Genomic DNA, 24078 nt, shown 5'->3' with positions numbered 1-24078 from the left:
GAGGATATAAAGGGAGGAGCCTGACTGCTCACCCTTCAGTCCTTCATATAATCATAGAAGATTAGGGTTGGAAGAAACCTCAGGAGGTCATCTAGTCCAAGCCCCTGCTCAAAGCAGGAACAACCCCAACATTCGTACTGGAATGTAATTGGGGAGGTGAACATATGCAACAAATCTCAAGGAACATTAGTTACCAGAAGGTGAGTAACTGTTTTTTCTTCAAGTGATTGCATATGTCCACTATACTGTAAGTGACTCCCAAGCTGTTATCAGCGAAGGTGAGGCTAGGAGTCTCATCAGAAGAGGGGACTGCTTTTCACACATTCACATCTTCCCTTGGTGCTGCAGTAATTGCATAGTACCTAGCACATGTACCAATGTCAACAACAGAGATGTTTCCTACAAAAGCAGTGGAGGTTGAATGCACCCGAGCTGAGTGGTGTGATACCCTTAGCAGTACAACACATAGCAATGTAGATGTCAATCCACTGAGAGAGCAGTTGTGCAGTAACAGGATGACCTCCCTTTCATTCTGCATTGGACACAAAGAGCTGTCAAGAAAACCAAGAAGGGACCTGCCGCTGAAGTGCCGGGTCTTCGGCGGTAATTTGGTGGGGGGAGCCCCTGCTGCAGGTCTTCGGGGCACTTAGGTGGCAGCAGGGGCGGCTCTAGAAAATAGGCTGCCCCAAGCAGCGCGGAGCACTGCGCCGCCCTTCCTCGGTCCCGCGGCGGGTCCCCTCTTCCCGCGGCTCCGGTGGAGCTCCCGCAGCAGGTCCACCGGAGCCCCGGGACGAGCGGACCTGCCGCAGGCATGACTGCGGGAGCTCCACCGGAGCCGCGGGAACAGCGGACCTCCCGCGGGCACGGCTCCGGACGGTTCGCGGGTCCGGCGGCTCCGCTTGAGCTGCCGCAGTCATGCCTGCGGGAGGTCCAGCCGAGCCGCGGGACGAGCGCCCCCGTCCGCAGTCATGCCTGCGGCAGGTCCGGTCGTCCGCGGCTCCGGTGGACCTCCCGCAGGCATGACTGCGGCAGGTCCACTGGCCCAGCCTGCCGCCCCCTAGATTTGGCTGCCCTAGGCAACAGCTTGGTTTGCTGGTGCCTAGAGCCGCCCCTGGGTGGCAGGTCCCAGAGCGGAAGGATCCACCACCACCGAATTACCACCAAAGTGGGGGCTCCCCGCCGCCGAAGACCCCAGGCCCCCCTGAATCCTCTGGGCAGCCCTGCCTTCGGTACTGGAGTGGCTTATCTTTGCCACAGAAGAGTCACACACCGTGGATTCGAGGACATCCAAGCCACTCTCTTTTCAAGCTTCAGAGGCCGAGAGTGCTCCAAGCAGTCATACTTTTTGGAGGACTGCTCTGGTGGTGGAGATCTCTGTGAGCAGGCAATGCTGGGAGATCGTTCCTGGGAGCAGTGGTCAAGGAGCTCCCTTGCAAGCTCCAATGCTGGGCAAAAAGCAACTTCCTAGCGGTAGAGGCGCTGGAATGGGGGGGGGCGCAAAAGGGCCATGGACCCTCCCACTTTATACCACCCATAAGGATGAGCAATAGAGGGGAGAGGGTGGAGAGGAGCAAGCAGAAGGTGGAGCCTTGGGGAGAACGGGTGGAGAGGAGCAAGGCAGAACTCCCGCCACTCCTGATCTAAGGCACTCTTCTCTCTGCTTCTTCATTTTTGTATTGAAGGCACAGCTGATCAGACACCTGTCTCTGACGTGACCCTCAAACAGAGAGAGTGAAGAGTACTAATGGGCATTGGCTTGCAACACCCCAAGCATGGCTTGAAGCCAGGGGACCTTGCTATAGGCTCCCATGGTACCAGGAGATGCTCAGACATGGCACCTATACGAACAATAATAAAATACAATTACAACAAAGAAAAGGTGCTCAAAGGGACCAAACCAAGTACCCCTAACTAACAACTGGATATCTAATTAACTTTTATTAATTAGATGTTCACAGAGCCATGAAGACTGTAAAGCACAGTACATGCTCTGACCTCTGACAGTGAGAAGGAAATGTAGGATGGGCAGGATGGCAGTGACTGTTCATGTGTACAGCTAGGGAAACTCTCTGGAAGTGGTGCACAAGATGCACACATACCTGCGCAACTACTTGAACAAGAAAAAATATTAGAATTCTTCAGAATATATATATATTCTGAAGAATTCTGTCTGCCAAATGCACAGATATATGCTCATGTTAACAACATTTTTGATAGCTCATTGGACAGAACTCCATGATTAGTAAATAGACCTAGATAATATATTGTTCCAGGGGCAGCTTGAGAAAATAAGAAGAGAAGCATAGAACTGAAATTAATCTACGTGGCATGAAGAAAGTTTAATTAGACAGAAGGTTGCAAAACCAGGGAGGATTTGCTAATACTTCCACAGCAATGTTCTCAAAGGAGACCTCTTTTTGTCCAAGCAGAACTTTGCGTTTGCAAATCAACTTCATGCACAGTTTTCCCAAACTGCCTCTAGGAGACACAAAAGACTGACTTTACGCATACAAAACACAAATATTTATGTGCTGGTCTGACTCACAGCTCAGAAACAGGAAAGAAAAAGCAAGCGTTAGGAATCTGGATCACCTCTCATTTAGAGATAATAAATATGGTTGGTTTCCATGCGTGTGGGTGTTTATGAGAGTGAGTGTATCCAGAAATTGCATATGCAAGTTTTTATGTTCTGAAAATTTTATAGAAATAGTAACATGCAAAATAAATCAAAACATCAAACCTGTTGTACTCTCAAAAAGCAGCAAACCTGAGCCACAGAAAAAAAAAGATACTTTGTGAAGACAGAGGTACAGGCCACAGTGCTAAGACTACTCACTTGATAAGTGGGAGTTGCTTCTCTATCAAGGGACCGTGTCACCGAGATTTCCCCAGTGTTCTCATTGATTTTGAATGTTCCTTTTGGCTCTTGATCCACTCCCTTTCCAGAAAGTCGAAACTTTGATCCCTCTGTTCTGTCACTGTCGATAACCTGTTAGGTGAAAGTAACAAGTTAGGACCCAGCTCAACTGAACTGATCAAAACAAAATTCAACAAAATTTTGTAATTCAACAAAAACAATTTAAACCTTACCCTAATGTGAAACTATGAAATGAATTTCTTGACATTAAAAATGAAGCCATAAAAAAAAACCACACTTTAAATCATCCAGAAAACAGAGTGAAATTTTAGTATCTAATCCTGAAAAAACTTGTTGTCAATAGGATTAGGTCAACAGTCAGTCAGTCACTAGCCTATCCCTCCTGCCCCCTGCAAGAGGAACTACAATTATCCAAGCTACTGTTATCCTACCTATCCTATCCACTACAGCACTTGCCTACCGGCTAGGGGCGGTGGTGATTTGATTTGATTTTTCATGTAAACTGGGGGGAGGGAGGAGGAATCAGATGTTGCATTTAAGTGAGACGAAATTTGGAGACTTAATTCCACTCTAAATAGTTTAAAAAAAAATCTCAGTAGCAACCACCTACCACACAATCATTCCCAATTCATTTCTAAACAATTTAAAGTAAGACTGGCACTGTTTCATGCACGTCCACCCCTCTGTTTTAAAGCAAGGAAAATCCTCCTAATTAAATATTTGAGTGCCCTGCCCAGGACATCGCTTAGCCATGCAGATGGAATTCCTGTTCTTTTCATGCGTCTATTCTTGGATAACACTCCCTCTTTTCTCCATTTGAGAGAATGCCTAAACATCCTTTTTCAGGTGTGTTCCACATTAGTGGCAGCAGCATGTATAAACTCCTAGAGCTACATGAAGTTTCTTACAAGCTAGATGCTTTGCAAGCTCGTATTTACACACCAGAACCTAAAAGGATTATAAACTAATCTTGCCCTTTTATGCTGACAATCTCGCCAAATCATTCTTTCCTGTTGCTGTTTTCATGTGATTTTTGTTTCTACCATTTTGTTACTGTTTCCACAGAAACATTAACTCAAATATTTATGTGCTGGTCTGAATCATAGCTTAGGAAAAAGCAAAGGAAAAGTATCAGGAATTTTGGATCCACTCCCATTTAGAGTTAATAAATGCACAATGTCCCTGAGGAAACGCATGCTTGTTGCCCTGTTATTGTGGGTTCAGCAACGCCAGTTTGCAGTTTATTGGGCAGTATGATTTTTGGCTAACTCACACAATCATTATTCCATTTTATTTTAATTGAGAGAAAATTTGCCACAAGACAATACTTTGCAAGAAAAAGAATGTTAGAAATGAAGTTTCTCCTCTCAAAAAAAATTTTTTGTGGGGGTGGGGAGGGCAGAATTTCTGTGTTATAAATGTGTTCCACCATCTTTGTCTTCTTCTCAAAACATAAATGGATTCCCCACTACCCTCATCCAATTCTGAATATGCCACGGCAAAACAAAGAGTCAGGATAGGTCCATGCAGATCTCCCCTTCCAACCAACAATTAGGCAAAGCTCGCTTGGTGTCATGGACCTTTCTTCCTAGGAAGGCCTTGGATCCCACTTTTGTCATTTTCTTGGGAGAGGGGAGAGCTGCTGGCCTTCTGGTCTCTACACCCTCTCTTCTGGGGCCTGATTCTGCCATCAGCTCAACACATGCAACTTACACTCAAACCTACAAAACCAGAAAGTCTTATCTGCCCCCCTTTTTCCAAATGGTAGTCCCTCCTAGAGCGCACCACTGCAACAAGCAATCCCTACTAACAAGACTATGGCTCAAACTGCCCACATGCTATCGTGGTTCTCAGATTGTGCACAGCTAACCTGGAGGTGAGTGGTATTGAACATCAGAAGATCTCTCAGAGGCTCATCCTTGATGTAGCGTTGGAAAGCATGGAGCACATGGAAGCCTGAAGTATCAGTTTCACCTGACTGCTATTGTTTGGGACTGGCAGTGACAGGACTTTAAAAAAGTCATTTTTAAAAAGTTTGGGTTTTTTAATGGTTAATTAGCCACAAGAGGGAGCTACTACATGCTCCAAGGAATATAACAGGAACATTAACATCTTCTAATTAAGATGCTCATATAAAGCCTCCATAAATCAAAGAAAGTGCATTTCCCAGTTCACACTAAGCTCAATACAGATGAAAAGTTTAATAAAAATCAGACTTAATTTGCCATATGTTTCAGTGCTTCAACAAGAATAAGGAGGAAAAAACAGGATGACTTTCTAACATCGCTTCTCATAAACTGGTTACTAAGACTAATGTCTTAAATAGTACCATTCATGCCAAGATCTCAAAGTATATCACAAAGGTGGGTGTTATGATTCCCACTTTATAGATGGAGAAACTGAGGTACAGAAAAGTTAAGGCTAACATTTTCAATACAGGGTGCTCCTAAATAAGTGGTCTGATTTTCAGGGGATCTGAGTGCCTACAGCTAAGAATGGGCCACTCATATCAGGAGCCTGCATATGGATTTAGGAGGTCTGAATTTAGGTACTACAGGTTGAAAACTGTGGCTTAACATCAGATCTCTTGACCATTAGTCTCCTATTTTATCTACTAGCTCACACTGCTCTGGGTATTGAAGAGTACGAACATTATTTGAGTATAATGGAAACACACCATGAATTACACTCCAGAAATTAAAAACTCTCTTAGCAATAACTTATAAGAATCCATATAGAGCCAGGTTTGCAAGGGGCTGAGTTCCTCTTGTGAGGTGCAAGTCACTCTCAGCTGCAATTAATTTCAATGGGATTTGAGAGTTCCCAAAACCGTGCAGAGGATCCAGATCTCAGTTAGTAGTCATAGAATCATAGGACTGCAAGGGACCTCAAGAGGTCTTCTAGTCCAGTCCCCTGCACTCATGGCAGGACTAAGTATTATTTAGACCATCCCTGACAGGTGTTTGTCTAACCTGCTCTTAAAAATCCCCAATGATGGAGATTCCACCACCTCCCTAGGCAATTTATTCCAGTGCTTAACCACCCAGACAGTTCGGAAGTTTTTTCTATTGTCGAATCTAACCCTCCCTTGCTGCAATTTAAGCCCATTGCTTCTTGTCCTATCCTCAGCAGTTAAGAACAACATTTTTTCTCCCTCCTCCTTGTAACAACCTTTTATGTACTTGAAAACTGTTATGTCCCGCCTCGGTCTTCTCTTTTCCAGACTAAACAAACTCATTTTTTTTCAATCTTCCCTCATAGGTCATGTTTTCTAGACCTTTAATCATTTTTGTTGCTCTTCTCTTTCTCCAACTTGTTCACAACTTTCCTGAAGTGTGGTGCCCAGAACTGGACCCGATACTCCAGTTGAGGCTAAATCAGCACAGAGCAGAGCAGAAGAATTACTTCTTGTGTCTTTCTTACAAGACTCCTGCTTATTCATCCCAGAATGATGTTGGGTGTTACACTGTTGACTCATATTTAGCTTGTGATGCACAATGGGCACCAGATCCCTTTCCGCAGTACTCCTCCCAGGCCAGTGATGGGCAACCTCCGGCCCGTGGGCTGCAAGGACGTGTCGGCTGCCGCTTCCTGCAGCTCCCATTGGCCAGCAACAGCGAACTGTGACCACTGGGAGCTATGGGCGGCCATGCCAGCAGACAGTCAATGTAAACAAACTGTCTCATGGCCCACCAGCAGAGTACCCGATGGGCCGCGTGCCGCAGGTTGCGCACCACTGTCCTAGGCAGTCATTTCCCATTTTGTACATGTACAACTGATTGTTCCTTAAGTGGAGTACTTTGCATTTGTCTTGATTGAATTTCATCATTTACTTTATACCATTTCTCCAGTTTGTCCAGATCATTTTGAATCATAGGATATCCTCCAAAGCACGTGCAACTCCTCCCACAAACTTTATAATTGTACACTCTATGCCATTATCTAAATCATTGATGAAGATATTAACAGAACAAGACCCAGAACTGATCCCTGCGGGACTCCACTCATTATGTCCTTCCAGCATGACTGTAAACCACTGATAACTACTCTCTGCAAACTGTTATGCACCCACCTTTTAGTAGCTCCATCTAGGTTGCATATCCCCCATTTGTTTATGAGAAAGTCATGCGAGACCGTATCAAAAGATTTACTGAAATCAAGATATACCACATCTACCACTTACCCCCTATCCACAAGGCTTGTTACCCTGTCAAAGAAAGTTGGTTTGACACTATTTGTTCTTGACAAATCCATGCGGACTGTGACTTACTGCCTTATCTTCTAGATGTTTGCAAATTGATTGCTTTATTATTTGCTCCATTATCTTTCCGGGTACAGAAGTTAAGGTGACTGGTCTGTAATTCCCCGGGTTGTCCTTATTTCCCTTTTTATAGATTTCAGAAGATTGGTACTATATTTGCCCTTTCCAATCTCTCCTGTCTTCCATGACTTTTCAAAGATAATTGCTAATGGCTCAGATATCTCCTCAGTCAGCTCCTTGAGTATTCTAGGATTCATTTAATCAGGACCTGGTGATTTGAAGACATCTAACTTCTCTAAGTAATTTTTAATTTGTTTTTTCCCTATTTTAGCCTCTGATCCTACCTCATTTTCACTGGCATTCACTATGTTAGATGTCCAATCGCCACCAACCTTCTTGTTAAAAACCGAAACAAAGAAGAAGCACCTCTGCCATTTCCACATTTTCTGTTATTATCCCCCGCCCCCAGCTGAGTACGTACATAGCAATAATGTTATAGTAATACTTGTTCAGCTGGCCCTGAAATTCCAATGCCTTCTGCACACAGAAGACCCAAAATATGGCTATTAATTACACAGTGTACTCTGCTTTTATATTGTTTTAATGTTTAGAGGGAATTTCAATCCTTAAAACAAGGTATTGACAAGGCTGTATATGACTAGCCTGAAGGGGAAGGATGGTTCAGTGGTTAGGGGACTAGAGGGAGACCTATGCTTTATTCCTAATTGCACCCACATCAACATGAGCATTGGATTTGCGAGAGCAGGACACTGTAGGAATTTTATTTTGGCAATTGGAGAAACACAGCCACACAGGAGCATAAAGGACAGCATGGTTAGGTTATTGGACAGAAAAAGAATTTTGTTATTCTTGTTGGGGTGAAAAAAGAAAAAAATGACATTACATTTAAAGTGACAAATGGAGAAGGGACTGTTATAGGAATGAAATGACTCAAGGACCATTACCCAAAAAGGAGGGTTTTAGAGGGACAGGGTTCCCCTTGCCAGTAAAGAGGCTGGGGGGAGACTGGTGGCAGAGATTGAACATGGAATGTTAGACTCCCCACTGGAATGAGGCCTCCCTCTCCTCTCTCCTCAGAGTCCTGTTAGCTGCATTCTAAATTTTTGCAGTGGCAGGAGTCCATTTGGACTACTAAGCTAAGAATCTACGTGAGGCACTTAGTGGCCTCCTACTAAGCTAAATCCTCACAAGGAGAGTAGCAGCTGGCTAAACACTAAGCTGAAGTGCTATCACCAAGCAGCTGTGAAGCAGGAGCAGTTGTGAGCAGGCTCTGTGAGGAGGAGCAGTTTGTTCACAGTTGCTTGGATTGGTGAGCAGTGGAGTGTGTGCAGTCTGGTGGGGGGTGGGCTGGCAGGTGGTGCGGGTGGAGCAGGAGGCGCAGCTGGGCCCAGGAGGAGCCAGTGTAGAGTGGTGGTGTGCAGGCTGGTGGGGCGCAGCTGGCCGGGCCCTGGCCTGCCGTGGGGTGTCACCCACTGGCTGTGTGTGGAGCTCCAGGACTGAACTTGTGTAAAACTCTGCTTTTTTGGGTTTGGGGTGGTGGCCCACTGAGGCTGAGTGAACTGGGGGGACTTTGGTAAGCTGGGGACTTTGTGGTGATTTTGTTTGAGAAACTTTTTTGGTGCTTGGGATGTTTGGAGGGGTTTATTTTGATGATTTTTGTGTAGTTTTTGCTTGGGTGTTGGACATAGTCCTGTTTGCATGTTTCAAATGTGTTTATGGGAAGTTTTATTTTGTCAGTTGCTGGGGCTGGGTGGGAAGCCGGTTTCCTGTCAGGGGTGGAAGTGGTTTGCATGGATTGGGCTTGGCGCCTGGGGCTGGAGGTTTGATTGGCCCAAGGGGCCTGGTGTTTTTGGGGTCCGTGTACCTGTAACCCCAGAGGCCTGGGGCCTGCTGCTGTTGAGGACTGCTCCTGGAGGGAATTTTGAGGGTGTTGCTTATTTTTGGGGGGTCATTTGTTTTTTTGGGGATGTACTCCTGCTTTTGGGTAAGAGTGTGTCACTGTTTTTGCCAGTCAATTGTATTGTATTTTTTTTTCATATATTGTTGCCTATTGGGTTGGAGTAGCTTGAGCATTTGCTTATGATATGGCTTGTTGGGCTGTTCCTGCAACCTCTTGCTGGCTAGGGAAGAGGAGTTTGGGGCCAATATAGCATAAAGGCTGTTGGAGCCTATTGGGAAGAGGAGTTTGAAAGAGTGTTGGATTGCTTGGAAGAGGAGTTTGACTGCTGGATGGCCTTAGTCAGTGAGCATAGACTGCTGTGAAGTCCTGTGTGGGCCGGAGTTGAGTGTATGTGAGAGTGAGTAGCCCCAGTGGCCCTGAGAGCCTAGAGACTTAGAGAGCCCCTGAAGGAGCTAAGGAGACTCAGCCTGATCAACTGAGAGGAGCCTTGAAGAAAAGAGAGAAGGGGAGAGAGAGGCTGGAGCCCTGAAGAGAGGCTGTTGAGAGCAGACAGATCCCTGAGAAAATGAGCAGAGTATATAGTCAGCCTGGACTGCTACCCGAGAGAGCTGCAGAAGAGATGACTCAATCTGCTGAGGCTGATCACAGCAGATCGATCCCAAAGGGAAGAGGACTCCATCCACGGTTCATCAAGGCTGAGAGCGGGAGGTCAGAAGAAAGGAGGTCAGCCCAGCTGAAGCAAAGCCCCAGGCAGATAAGTCAGAGCAGCCCCTGCCAGCAGAGCACCAGAAACAACAGCGAAATGAGATTGCTGAAAGCCCCAGAGGCGGAAGCCCACTGACATGGGCCAGATTACAAGCATGAGCAGAAGCAGGAGGATACCTGAGCTGAGACAGAGCGGATAAGAGGAAAGAGAGGAACTCAGCAAGAGCCCTGAGACTGGCACAAGAGAGAGTACTATCGTGAGCCAGTGGAGAGGGAGAGTATGTGACACTAGCCACTCACTGAGGATGGGAATGAGGGGGAGGTAGCTGCTTTAACTGCCCCAGGAGACCAAGGCCTGCAGGCAGCCCAAAGGAACCTCTGAGAGAAGAGACCAGCTAGCAGAAAGGGCAGGAGAAGGAAAAAGAGACCCAGTAGCTGGAGGAGCTGCAGGACTGAGAGAGCCCCGAGAGAGACCGATTTGGAGTGTCCACAGGGGGGTGAGAAGGAGGGGTGCAGTGATGGTGGACAAGGGTGAAGATTTGATTTCAGTCATGGTATGTGAAGGCCGTGCTTGAGCCTGGATCTCAAGTGACTCCTGCTGGATTTGGTCTGCACCTGCAGCATGGATGACTACCTGGCTTTGGGGTATGGCTTCAGCATGGATGATTGGTCTGTGGGTGGCCAGTGGGGTAGAATACCCAGAGTGTGCGCTGGGCCTGCACCTGGAATTCCCAGAATGCCTCCACAGCTGTGGAGACCACGAAGACCTCTGCTGCCACTCCTGAAGGACCTGGGACCTCTGATGCATCTACCTGGGCTGGGCTTGTCTCTCTGAGTCCTTCAAGGACCCGGGCTGTAGCTGACTGGACGGGGAAGAAACCAGTACCTGGAGTACCCTGATGGCTGCTGAAAGATGTGCTGAGATGACTAGTGATTGGGAGACTGCTAGTAAGGAGGCACTGGACAGAAGATTGGGCACTGGGGCAGAGTAGAGGAAACAAGGGCTGAAAGGCAGCTACAGGCACAGAGAGCTTGTAGCTGATCCTGAGCCAGGAGAAAGGCAAAGAGGGACATTGGGAGCAATAGAGCAGGAGTTTGAATAATAAAAGCTGCGAAGGAGTGTTGATAGCAAGTGGACAAGAAGAGAAATGCTGGAAAGGAAAGGAAGCTGATGTGAATGAAACAAAGCCCAGAGAGCAGTTGTTGTGATGTAGACAAAGATAGCAGATCCCTGTGAGCCTTTGAAAGTTTAGGAAGGAAGTAAACCACTCAGAAGACCGACCAAATGTGGAGGAGGAGGAAGTTTTGTTTGAGAGGAGTGGAACACTGCAGAAAGGAGTGGTCCAGTCTGAGGAGATGGGTTGGGAAAGAGAAGAGGTCTGTGAGATGAGGCAACTGGAGAGACTCCATGAGCTGCGAGAGAAGATCTTCTGACTGCATAGAGAAAAGGCATCAAGAGAGATGACAACATCTGCTCTCTGAGCCATGAGGATTGTCAACACAATCTGGAAGAGCTGGCAACCATGACCCGATTGTGGTGGTCCGTAAAAGACGCCGAAAATCCGGATGTGTATTGACTACGCACCTGAACCGCATCTGCGTGGTGATCACTACACAATGCCTTGAGAAGCAAGATGCTCTGCACTGTTTATGTCCAAGCCAAGTTAGATCTGTGTCTGGAAGCCAGAAGTTAAGACTCAGATTGTCTGGAGTGGAAGACCCAAAGGGAGAACCTCTTGATCCCCTGCCAAGTTTTATTTCATCTCTTCATTAGGTTTTTTCAGTTTTATAGCATGAGTGCTGGGATTTTCAATTTCCCTGCAAGTTTTACATTGCTTGAGATTTCTGTTGAAAGTTGTTTATTTTAATGAGCATATGTTGAAACTTTTTGGTTTTTTGGAGAAATTGAGACTAACTTTTTAAAGTGCTTGATAGGTTGGAGGATTATGGTTTGAATCAGTGAAGTATAAATTGAATTCTGTTTGAACCCTCAGGAAGTATACAAATGCATGTCCCAAGAGGCATATCAGTACCAAGGTCCTAAGAAGAAACTACAGAGAACACTATCCAAGCAAAACTAGAGCACTCACCACAACCCAGATTACAAGCAACTACAGAGAGTATCTAACTTTCTGAAAAATCTAAAAACTCTTGAAAAAATAAAAAAAACACCAATAAGACCAACATCAATCATCTCAGCAGGGGATATCAGTCCAGCAAGAAATCGTCTAGAGACACTATGATGCCAAAGGCCTCAACAGGAACCCTGGAAAACCTTTGGGAGATTGGTGAAAGAGAATTTAGAAACTTGAGATGCCTTCATTCCTTGTCTCATTGCCCCCCCCAATGCATTTGCTGAAGGCTCTGCTGCCAGCATTATCCCTGCAGGAGGATGCCAGTTTGAGGGTCTGGGAGCAGGACGCACAGGTAACCTGGAGCTGAAGGTGAAACCCTGCCAGCCGAGGACTGTCTGAGTTCTCTGAGGCCTATCCCACCCACCTGCTGGAGTTGATGGGCCTTGTATGGTGCTCAGTTCCAGGTGTTGTACCACTGACTTATGTGACAACAAGTTCCACACTGATGTGACTTAACATGTAACTGTGTGTCATGTGTTGGGTGCTGATGACTGATGCTACAGGGCATGAAACTTCAGGCTTCAAGCAAGATCAGGGAATCATGCAGATACCAGATCATGGGCAAGAGAGTAGATGCAGATGCAGGCACCAGGAGCCCAGCACCAGAGTGGATTGAGAGCGATGGAGTGGAGCCAGATTGAGAGAGATTTGCAGGAGAGCCTTCATGGATGCGACAGATCTGCTTTGCGATTGCCTGGCCTGCCTGGCTTGCTGGATGCCTGCCCTGGCTTTGCTTGCTTCTGCTCAATGAATTCTCCCTGCCTCAGTGAAGCTTGAAAGACTGGCTGGCGGCTATTGCTGCAAGATATTGACTGGTCTGCCCCAGAGGCGAGGAGGGGCCCCAGAGGGACTCCCAGCTACCAAACTACCCCAGAGGGTAAACCTAACTTGAAGACCATGGACCAAGCTAAAAGAGAGAAGGGACTTAACCATTGACCAACCACCTACTACAGAGCAGAGAACCAAGGGCACTGTGCCAAACTGAGAGCATGTGCTGCTTGGAGAGGCCCTGAGACATGTGACTATGGCCCTTGATGGGGGAGGATGACTGAGCCTGAGATGGAGAGGAAATGTGAATTGGAATGGATGTGGATGAAGAATGTGGAAATGAATGAACTGTATGAAGACTCATGACTGAAAACAAAAATGTCTGAAGAAAGAGGCCAGCATTCTGAAACATTACCAGCTTCTTTGCATTGATTTCAATTTTTTAAGTGGGGAGATGAATATTAGAAGGAACATTAACATTGTGATATATGATATTATATGGATATGCAGAGGCATACCCTGCACATGATCAGACCCCACCACTCGTGGATTCACCTGCATAATTAATTTTTGATTTTGGATTTATCAGGGGGATTACACCAGGAGCGGGACTGAGGAGAGGGTGAGGGGAACTTGAGATTAAAGGAGGAGAAGACGGTCTGGATCAAAGCAGGGATGAGAGCGCCTTCTCAACGAGGAGAGGACCCGCCACTTTAGGTTCAAATGTGAGGTTCAACCAGACCCTGTAGGACTTGTTGATGTTTTGCGGCCAGAGCTGAAGGCAACCACATGTTGCATGCTGCGAGTCACCCCATGCACCATGATTGGTGCAACGCCACCCAGAATGATTGATGTACCTAGAAACCCCATTTACCTAGAACCAAGATTACCAATAGACCTGTGCATAGATCTGTGCTTATGAAATCCTAGCTATTATGATAGCCGCAATATACTCAAGCTCATGAGGATGCGAGAAAAGCTGCTGCATCAACAGCCATCTGCAGATGCTAGAGCTGCAGATCAGAGCTCCAGAGAATATGATGCTCTGCTGCCAGCCAGAGGCAATAAACCAGCTGCAAAATCTAGTTTGGCTGGCAAAAGCAACCTGGCATGAGGGAGCTGACAGATGGAAAGCTGGAAGGCACTTGGAAATGGAAGATGGAGAAGACAAGGCAGACAAAGACAAAAAGGAAGAGCCCAGAAGAAGAACCAGGGGGGTGCAGGCCCTGGTAGATGGGGTGGGGAGGCAGAAAGGCAGTGGGGGCAATTGGTGCGGCAGGGCAGCCAAGCACACAGCCAGCAAAGCCACTGGCCACAGTCCCAGCCAGCAGCCACAAGCAGACCTAGAATCTGGATCTGACCACACAGAGCAGGATGAAGACTAGAAGACATACACAGATAGTGTATATCAGAAGAGAAAGACAAGGATGAAAGATCTCCAGCTGAATCAAAAGAGACTACCTCCCTCCCCTCCCCTTCCCTATTCCACTCCTGAAGCTTAGAACCTCCCTGACTGACTTGAGGCAGATGTGTGACACACATGGACATACACAGAGGAGACACAGATTATTGACAACATACAGAACAGAGTCCTCCATCCTCCAGGGGATCAGATCCCACACCTAAAGACAGGAAACCTCCCCATCCGAACACAGGAGAAGACAGGGAAGACTCCCATCTCCCCCTCTCTACAACTCTTCCCCTACCACAGCAACAGAGACAGAGTACCAAGGAGACAGAAGACTAATAGAGACCAGGGGTGATTAACTACGATGCACCTGGGGGTGATTAGAGGGGTGAGGCTTACCTTTAGCACACAGGTTTGAGAAAGCTTTGGGAAAGGAGGAGTGGTAATTGGAGGGGGAATTGTTGGTATAGTAGGGGAATGTGGGGGAGGGGACGGGGAGGTTGTGGAGGGAGGATGCACATCCTGATGAGCCCTGCCCTGACATCTGGTGGGACATTATGAGGAGTGTAATTAGGATTTGCATTGGTAAACCCATTGCATTGGTGCACCCAGCATTGCAGCCACTCCACACAGCTACTCCAACAGGTTATTTGTTGGAATTTTGGAAGATTATAGGGGCTGATTAAAAGGTTTAAGGGGCAAGTTGGGGAAAAGGGAATTTATGAATGAAATTATTTATGATGATGATGAACTAACATTAAAAATGACTACAAAGACAAGGACAGGGGACAGGGGGGACAGAGGAGGAAGGGAGAGAGGCTGGCTGGGGTGTGTATGGTGTGGGTTTTGAGGGCCTGCCTGGAGGGCCTGGAACCAGGGCCCCTCCTTCCTCTCTCTCCACTCTTTAAGAGCAGAATTTTGAGATTAAAGAGTAGATCTAGAGGCTGCTGACCTGAATTCTGAATTGTGGCTGTGTGTGGGGCTCCTACTACACTACTAAGCTAAAGCTAAAATCACTAAGCTAAGCTAGTGCTAAATTCACTGTTAGGAGTGCTGTGTCACTGATAGGGAGAGATCTAGAGAGCAGCAGGCAGCAGAGAGCAGTTTGCAGCAGAGGCAGCGAGGAGCATGGAGAGCAGTGTGGTGCAGTGTGAGGTGGTGGGGGACGGGCGGGGGGTTCTGGGGGTCTGCTGGGGGGAGCGGCACAGCGTGGGGGAGGAGCCAGTCGTGAAGGCTGCAGAGAAGCAGAACTCCACGCGGAGGCGGGCCCTGGCCCCACAAGGTGTGTCCCCCACCCCCTGTGTGCCCCCCCCCCCCCCCCTGGGGGGTGCTGTGGTAAAAAACTCTGCAGTAAAAACTCTTGGGTGGCACTGGCACTGACGACTGAGTTTGACTTTTTGGGTTGTTTGGACTTGTTGGACTGGAGGCCAGGGCCCCAGTGCCAAAAATGCTTTTGCTTTTTGCTTGTGGTGGTTTGTGTATAGTCCTGTGTGGGTGTCTGTCTCTGGTGTTTGCCACATTTTGTTTCTCCTTTATGAAAAGGATTGCTCAGACTTCAGACTGTGTGAGTGGGAGTAGTGTATTGCCTAGAGGGCGCCCGGGTGGTAGGTGTAGGTCCAGGTCACTGGGGGGGGGGGGAGAGGTTGTTTTTTATTGTGTTATTGAAACGGAACCCCTGGATACTGAACCCGGCCCTTGTTGCTGCCAACTCAGAGGGGCAGAAGGGTTACATAATTTTGCAACAAACTTTCTATGTGACCTTGGGAAAGCCACTTCGCTTCTCTTGCCTCAATTCTCCATATGTAAAATGGGGATAAAAGCACTTCCCTACCTTACAGAGGTGTTGTGAGAGTAAATACATTAAAGACTACCAGGTGCTCTGATACTATCATTAAAGAGGTCATATAAGAAGTGCCTTAGATAGACCAAAAGGAAAGACACTTAAGACAAAGTGCTTAGGATCATGATGACTCATACCACTCTGTAGAAAATGGAATGTTCCTGAGTTGGTAAAAGCTGCCTCTTGGCTGAAACATATTTAACAAACATGATTTTTCAGCAGACTCTGTCCCCCATCCAGCTAAGCTCATTTCAACAATGTGATCCCTCAGTTGTTACAGGCTTATCACAGCAATAAATCAGAGTATTCTCAAAAAAGGGAGATAAAAGCAACAGTACCACCGCATCCCCCAAGAGAGAAATATTTTTTATAGTTCTGCAACTTCAGCAATTCTGCCATCAACAACATTTATTCCATGTTAGGAAGCATGGAAGTGTCATTACTTAAGAGTAGTTCTCATGAAATATTTCCTGAATTTCTAAATCCTTACCACTGGCTATCTGTATTTCAGAGATGCATCATTTCAGCCCTGCAAAGGGGTTCTTGCAGTGCCCATATCTGGGATGAGATTTTGAAAGCCATCTAAATAAACTAGACTGTTTGGATATCTTGACCATGATTCTTGCACCAGTAACTCAACCAGGCCAAATTCTAATTTTTTGCTTGCAGTTAAATTAATTAGTTTAATTGCCTGCAGTTTAATGTAATTTTTGCCTGCGGATAACCCATAAAACCATGTGCTTGCTATTAAAGGGTGAGAAATTGGCCCATAAACATGAATACTTGACCCCAGACAGCAAGCCAACTCTTGTGAAAACCCAGGAATGAAAGAAAAGGAAAATGTCAAGTTAATGTTTTTTCAATGGTATGGCAGGAACTGGGGAACACTGTGCTTTCTTCCTTCCTCGAATATCTGTGTTGACTATAAATATTTTACCTGGTTTTGTTGAAAGACTTAGTAAACACTTCTCTGTATTTCTTTCAGAGAAAGGATAGTTTACACAGTTAGTGAACAAACAGGCACATTTGAACTTTGCAAAGAAAACTGTAACTCGGTTATTTTAATTTTAAAACTATGTTTCCCATTGCAAGCTTAATTAGATTCTCAGCCTCCACTCAATGTCACATCCCCAAGGGTCAATTTTAATTGGGAGAGACACGTGACTGGAGTATGTTCTAAATTTCACACTTTCAAGTGTATAATAAAAAGGCAATGTCTATTGGGCAAAAGCTACTTTTCCAAGATTAGCCATTCCTTTTTGGACTTCTTTGGGCTACATTTTTTGTATTGGTTCTTCTTGCTACTACCTAAAAACAAAAAGTGACTATTGGATAGGCTTTTCTTTGCAGCTTATAAATTAAAGACAACATGACACAAACTATTACATTGCATAATGCAGCTGAAAACATCTTTGGACATTGAAGTCCGCTTTACAGATATATAAAAGTGCTAAGATAAGCCTATACATAAATAAATTGAACTTGAAAACTATTTTTTCTAGCTGTCATCACAAAATAGGAATGTCTCTCTTTCTCAAATATTGCAATTTTCTGTTCATAAATTTTGTATAAATAAAATGAATTATGAAAATGAAAAGACACAAACTTGTTCCCAATATTATATTTATACTCTTCTAATTATAAATCTGTTTGGAATGGAAGACATCTTTGGAAATTAAGATCTAGTGCACATGCTCAGCGCCTCTTGAGCAAGCTGCATATGTGCTTGCAAATCTGACTGGGAGAGAATTTATAGCAATCTTATATAAACATCTCCAGCACCTGCCAAATCCAAATGGTGAATCTAATTCATGAAGGCAAATTATCATGTATCTGACTTTAAGCCATGTGAAGTGCATCACATGCCATATATCGACATCAAAGCGGCATTTGATTCAGTCGACGGGTCAGCACTTTGGCTCACATTGAAAGGAGATGGAGGTTCCAGGCCCTCTGCTAACTCTGGTACACCGATCTTCACACTTGTATCGAATGAGAGTATGTGTTGGTTCATGGTTTTCAGTGTGTTTCTACACAATCTCTGGTGTGCAGCATTCTCACTCTGGCACTATTCTGTCTAGTTATCAGCTGGATATTAGGACTTGCCCTTCACACATCAGAAGCCAGGTTGGTCAAGAAGCATTCACCAACCAAGACCATGCAGATGATGGTGCCTTGCTTATGGAGAAGTCAGAGAATTTCGGCCCTGATTTTCAAGACGCCATCCATACTATGGGGTTAAATGTCTCATGACAGTAGAAAAAGGTCCAGAACCTCAGAGCTGGGCCACCAAAACCCCCAGTTCAGGTGAGGGTGAGATCTTGGAGAGCATTGATGAGTTCCTCTACCTAGGCTGCAAGCAGAGTTCAAACAGTTGCAGAAAAACAGACACTCTTTCACAAATAGGTCTCGCTGCCTCCTGCATTAATCCCACGCTTTTGCATCCTTAAGCATGATGTCTTTGTCTCTGTGCATATTCAGGAACTATCAAACTTGTGTATTACCTGTATTGCTATACAGAAACCTGGACCCTCTTACAGGCAGACATGGAGCAGTAGAGACATTCCATATGTCATGTCCGCATCAAATCCTGAGACTAAAGTGGTTTGATTTTGTGCAAAATGTCATAATTTCACAGTGATCTGGCCTTCCTTCCATTAATCATTATATTCAAAAGCAACATTGTATGATTTTTGGCGATGTTACCCAGATGCATAACAACACCCCAGCACACTGTGCTCTCAAACTTTCCATCGATGCACAAAGGGATGCATGCCCTGACTATCTACCATCACCAGACAGAGAGATTTGTGGATTTGTAGGATTTAGCCAGATTTGGGAACTTTACTACACAACACCTGGTGTGACACCTTGTTGTGCTGGATGGCACAACAATCATCAGAAAGCTACGTGTGTTTGATAATTTTAAGCACATGAATTTAATGGGACTATACACATGCTCAGAATTAGTCACATGCTTAATTAACCTGTAGTTGGAAAACAGGTCATTACAAACATACATTTTACCTTGAACAGGATTCATCCTCATTTATGAATCAGAAATTTACCAAGGCAATTAAATTCCACAAACCTTTCAGCAAAATGATTTGGTTGGATTCCCAAATCCCAAAGTAATCATTTTAACAAACTATGTTTCTAAACAACCAGGCCCTTGTTTTCAGGAGTGTCTTTTTGATATAAATCATCTGAAGATCCTCTTTTGAAATGCAGCCAAAAAGTATCTTCTGAATGTAATGGCCATGAATTGTAACAGGGAAAATACCACAGCAGAGGTTTTAAGCCAAGAAGAACTTTGAATCAAGTTTGAGTAAGAGATACAGGGTGTCACGAATCTGTCCTTGGCAGAGCGCCCCTGTTAGGAGCTACATGGAGAACACAAGTGTGAGGATCCAAAATGGCCCCACTCCAACAGCTCCTGCTGGCTGTGTTAGTCTAGCGAGGCTGGCGCTCTATCCTCTGGCCAAGGTCTGGTGACTGTTTTTTCCCCTCTCAGGGTACCAAGGGAAACAAACAAAATAGTCCACGGTGAACAAAAGAGGTTAAATAAAAGCACTAAGGAAAAGAAAGAAAACCTGTAGGCAGCTTCAGTCAGGATATTGGCCTCTCTTACTGCAAAGAGCCTTGGAAGTGCCACAGAGTTCACCGGGTCTCCAGCATAAGTCTCAGTCTCTTTCTCCTTCTTAGCTCAGGGGATCCAAGTTTTCCTCTCTGCAAGGGCAGAGGCTCTGTTGGCGGTCAGACCTCTCCCTGGGAGCTAGGGAACCCAACAGCCTGTTCCCTTGCCAGGGTTGCCCCCTGAGTGGAGTTCCCTCCTTTTAACTTTTCCTCCAGTCCTGGCATGAGTTGGAGTGCAGAAGGGTGGGGCCATTCTAGGCCAAAGCAGCTCCTTAACCCCTTCCATGCTGCAATGGAGTTTGTCTACCCCACCACACAAGGGGCCACCTCCCCCCCCCCAAAAAAAGTCTACTCATTCACACACCTGCATGAAGGCTCTGAACCTGCAACTCATAGGTGGACCCCTTTACTTTAACTGGAAGTTTGTTAATGGGGTTCTTCATCGGTGCGTGGGGTTTGCTTTCATAGAATCAATTGTAGGATTGAGGCCTACAGTTTTCTCCTGCAGTTACTGCAAATATCATGCAAACTGGGGATTTAAAGATACAAATTAGCATTTTGATACTGAATATTTGCAAACACATGCAAATATGGTAATTGAATGCACAAATGAATGCTGACTTTTTGCAATCTCCTTTTGCCTTTAATTTATGAGAGGCAAGAAGAAGATTTCCTGATTGTAAGCAATGTTCACTCAGCCTGTGGTTTTAAGCAAACTCTGGAACTGACAAACTCACAAATGCTGCAGTAGATTATTATTATTTCATTGGTCTGGATTTGCTGCACTACAGGATATATATTGACTATTTTGACTGGGCAGAATTTATAGCCACAGAGTTTCATGATCTCAAACTAATACATTTGGAGTTATCAATGCCTGGATTTTTCACTGGTTTATTTGGCCTTTCAATTATCTCAATTACCATAGTCTAATCATTGTCTAAGTTACTAAACTAGGAAATACTCTATTCATTGAAGGAAGATTGCACTGCTTAAGAGAATTTGAGGACTGATGTCTGAGTGACAAGTGGCTAGAGTAGTTCCAAATGTATAGTTAGTTGTCAGGAAAATTTGATTGTGAGTAACAAATTTTTTTTTTTTTAAATCTCAAATGAACTCTCTTAAAAAAAGGGGGTGAGGGGAGGGAGATTTTTCCATATAAGAAATTATATGGGATTTATAGAGGTGATTTATTAAAAACCTATAACTGTAATCTAAAAAGGCAATTATTCAGAAATAGCATTTAATGGTTTCTCACTGGAGGGATTCAGGATATGGGACAGAACAGATAATATGCAATCATCATGCATGTACCTAAGAGATTGTAAGTAAATGAGAGAATAGGATTTATTGTTTTCCCAATATTATCTTAAGAATTATCTAGTCTAAATATGTTCCACTTTTTTGTAAATTCATAAACTAAGACAAAAAATCCCTTCAATTACATTTATATTTTGACATTCAATAGCCAGAATGAACCATAAGTGACTCTCTAGACTCCACTTTCTGATACTTGACACATTCCTGATGTAACTCCAACAAAATCAATCCAGCAGTCAGTGTGGCTAGGGTTGCCAACCCTCCAGGATTGTCCTAGAGTCTCCTTGGTGTATTTCTGGAAGTTTCATCACATGATGTAATTATTTCATTGGCCTGGATTTGCTTCACTACAGGATATTACATCATGTGATGAAACTTCGAGGAATACATCCAACCAGAATTGACAATTCTAGGTGTGGCCTGCTTCACACAAATGATAAAGTTTCCTTGCAGGTAATAATATACTGAAGACCGTACTCTGAAATATACAAATGTAGAAACAAGTTATTGTGTTTCCCGAGCTCCTGCTAGGGTGCTATGATTGCACTGCCCCCCATCTCTCACTGCCATGAATACAAAAGGTAAAAGCTCTTCCCCCTGTGCTACTATAAACATGGGAATTATTAAAACACAAAGGTAGAAAAAAATCTCTCCTCACCATTGTCTTTTAATGCTGTTTACTTGTCAGTTTGATGTTTGTTTTCAGCCATTTTCTGTAACCCACCACGGCAGCATTTTATACCCATTTTGCAGACGTGTAAATGGCGTCACCAGGTGTGACGCGGTTGAGGCTCACCCCCAATATATTTAGCATTCTGCTGCCTTTCCCCCAGAGGCACCCGCACAGCTGTAAACCTAAGGAGCAGCTTTTCCCCAGCTACAGCAATGTCTGATTCTGAAATGGTCCCTAGAAAACATCACTCTCCATTGGAAAGCAAAATCCAGCCTGGGGCGAAGAAGAATCAGCTGCTAGTTTCCCCACTTCTGGCTACAGTTGCAACCACAGCCCATTCATGACACCAGCCAGTCTTTTGGGCAATGCCTCCAGGGGAAGCAAAAAAAGGAATCCAGATTGGGATTAGGTGGAAACCTCCAATGGAAACAGAGTTCCTGGGATTATGGAATAAGAATTGTGGGTAGAGGAATCCAATTTGGGATTGAGTAGGACTGGCAAAGTGAGCACCATAGGGTACGTAAATGCAAGAGGAGTCTTCCAACCAATCTGACCCATACCTGGAAATGAATGTTCAGTTTGTATTTAGAGAAAGAAATGAAAGATTGTGCTTGGCTTTATTTTGATTTAACTAGCTGCCCAGCCCAAGTCTCTTTCTTTGATTTGTGGAGTTGAGGGAAGACTCTGAGAAAAAACATGACCTGTACCAGAAAAATGTAGAAATATGTTTAACTGAACATTTTAAAAAAACAATGTGTTGCTAACAAAGTTCTGTGTAAATTTGGTTTCATAATATTAACTCAAAGACAATGCAATACTTCTGGATGTTTTTAGAACCTGCTTAGCACCCAATTCCCATATGTAGCATATAACCCACAGATCTAATTATAGATTTTTCTCAGTCACTAGTTCCCTAGGAAACAAATCCATGGCTCATGACTTGCACATGGAAGGTCATAGTAGGAAGATAAATATTTTTACGTGTATTGAAACTTATCTAGAGGTCACAGGTCTGCATCTCAGCAAATGTTGGCACTTCTGTCAAGGACAGAAGGCTGTATATTTGATGGATATCTCAAGTATTTAATACCTTAAACATTTTAATCTGGTAAAGTACTTAATGCTTTAATTACCAACAATGCTTCATTGTTTTTAATGCAATAAAGAATTTCATGCTTTCTTTTTGCAAATGCATGTTACTGAGTATGGCTCATTTCTCGACTTCGAAATGAAAAACAGTCACATGACAATGAGAATCATCTGGAAAGTATCTGAAATACATCAGAAAAGTGAGGCAGAAAATGGAGTTTAACTTCAAAGTATGAATGATAAATAAAATGTAGTGTTTGTCCTGAAATTGGCTCCTAAAGTTAGCACAAAATGTCAACAAACAGTTGCTAGAACAAACTGATCCAACAACTTATTGATTAAGTTTGTAGCTGCACTACTAGAATGAAAAAAATGTGAGTAAATAGTAGTGATTCATTTTCAACCAGCATCACAAAAGAAGTTAGAATATAATTAATGCTGAAACCAACCCATGTGTAAATGAAGAACTAGAGGGAGATAGGGATGATTTGGGGGCAGCAAGGAGAAAACAACGGGGAATTTAAACATAAGTTCCTTGTGTCAGATCTGTCATCCCCATCCCCAACTTGGAATAGTTCTAGTTCTGGCCCATATATAGTGACAATAGGTAAAATCTCACTGTATGTAAGCAGACAAAAGTCCTAGTCACACTCCACATGACAATCACCCTGGTTCAATGTGACTTAAATGATGCATAGATCCTGTGCTGGCCTCGGCAGAAGGGTGAATTTCAAAGTATGTAAGGATTCTAGGATTCAACTATTTACACTCATGGGGCATATTCTTTCTGTGTGTATGTGGATAGATAGATTAGACAGAATCTAATTTTCAATATTTTCAGTTTCTCGACACTGCTTTATTGGCTCTGCCAACTTGATCTTCTATTTTCACATTCTTTTCTCACCATCTGTTCTTCCTCTCTCCCGTGTCTCTGTTCCTTTATTCACTCTCTCCCATCCACTTGTGCCAGCCTCCCATCCACTTTTGCCCTAATTGGCTGACTTCTCTTTAGCTAGAAAACAACAGAAAACACAAACTCAACCAAAATGAATATCATCAAAACCTGAATCATTCCTGAAAGCAAAACTGTGGGTTTACATTATTGCCCAGCTCTTATATTGTGTTTTACTTTCCTAACTCCGTCTAATCTCCTCTTTGTTTTTTCCCTGTCTGGATCCCACTATTGGATCTTGTCGTCTCTGCTTGACCACTTTGTAACAGAGGAAACAAAAAGAATCAAAGACAACGTGTCTGAACTCTGGCCTACAGGGACCACATCTCCAGACTGGTGAGTAACCTAGTATCCCATCACATTCAATCACTGTCCTGTCTGCTGAGAGTACCAACAAGATGACCAATTACTGCATGTGGCAGTGGTGGGTTTTGACCTAGACATATTTGTCTACTAGTCGCTGGGAACAATTTATTTCATGCAGGCTACTGA

The 24078-nt window shown here is 44.5% G+C and overlaps 1 protein-coding gene across 14 annotated transcripts in view; it reads right to left on the bottom strand.

Annotated features, from left to right (window-relative positions):
• CDH13 (cadherin 13) overlaps positions 1-24078 on the bottom strand; it is a 748254-nt gene that overhangs the window by 400964 nt on the left and 323212 nt on the right. For 12 of the 14 annotated variants that reach the window (XM_039502842.1, XM_039502836.1, XM_039502840.1 and 9 more), the window contains one exon: positions 2837-2989. In XM_039502842.1, the coding sequence (XP_039358776.1) occupies positions 2837-2989 (153 nt within the window). Of the gene's footprint in view, positions 1-2836; positions 2990-23538; positions 23647-24078 lie in introns of those variants that run through there. The other 2 variants (XM_039502845.1, XM_039502847.1) reach the window with 2 other exon arrangements.

The sequence above is a fragment of the Mauremys reevesii genome, linkage group 16 (assembly GCF_016161935.1).
Source record: "Mauremys reevesii isolate NIE-2019 linkage group 16, ASM1616193v1, whole genome shotgun sequence".
Lineage (NCBI taxonomy): Eukaryota > Metazoa > Chordata > Testudines > Geoemydidae > Mauremys > Mauremys reevesii.
This window is presented reverse-complemented; position numbering and strand designations above follow the sequence as displayed.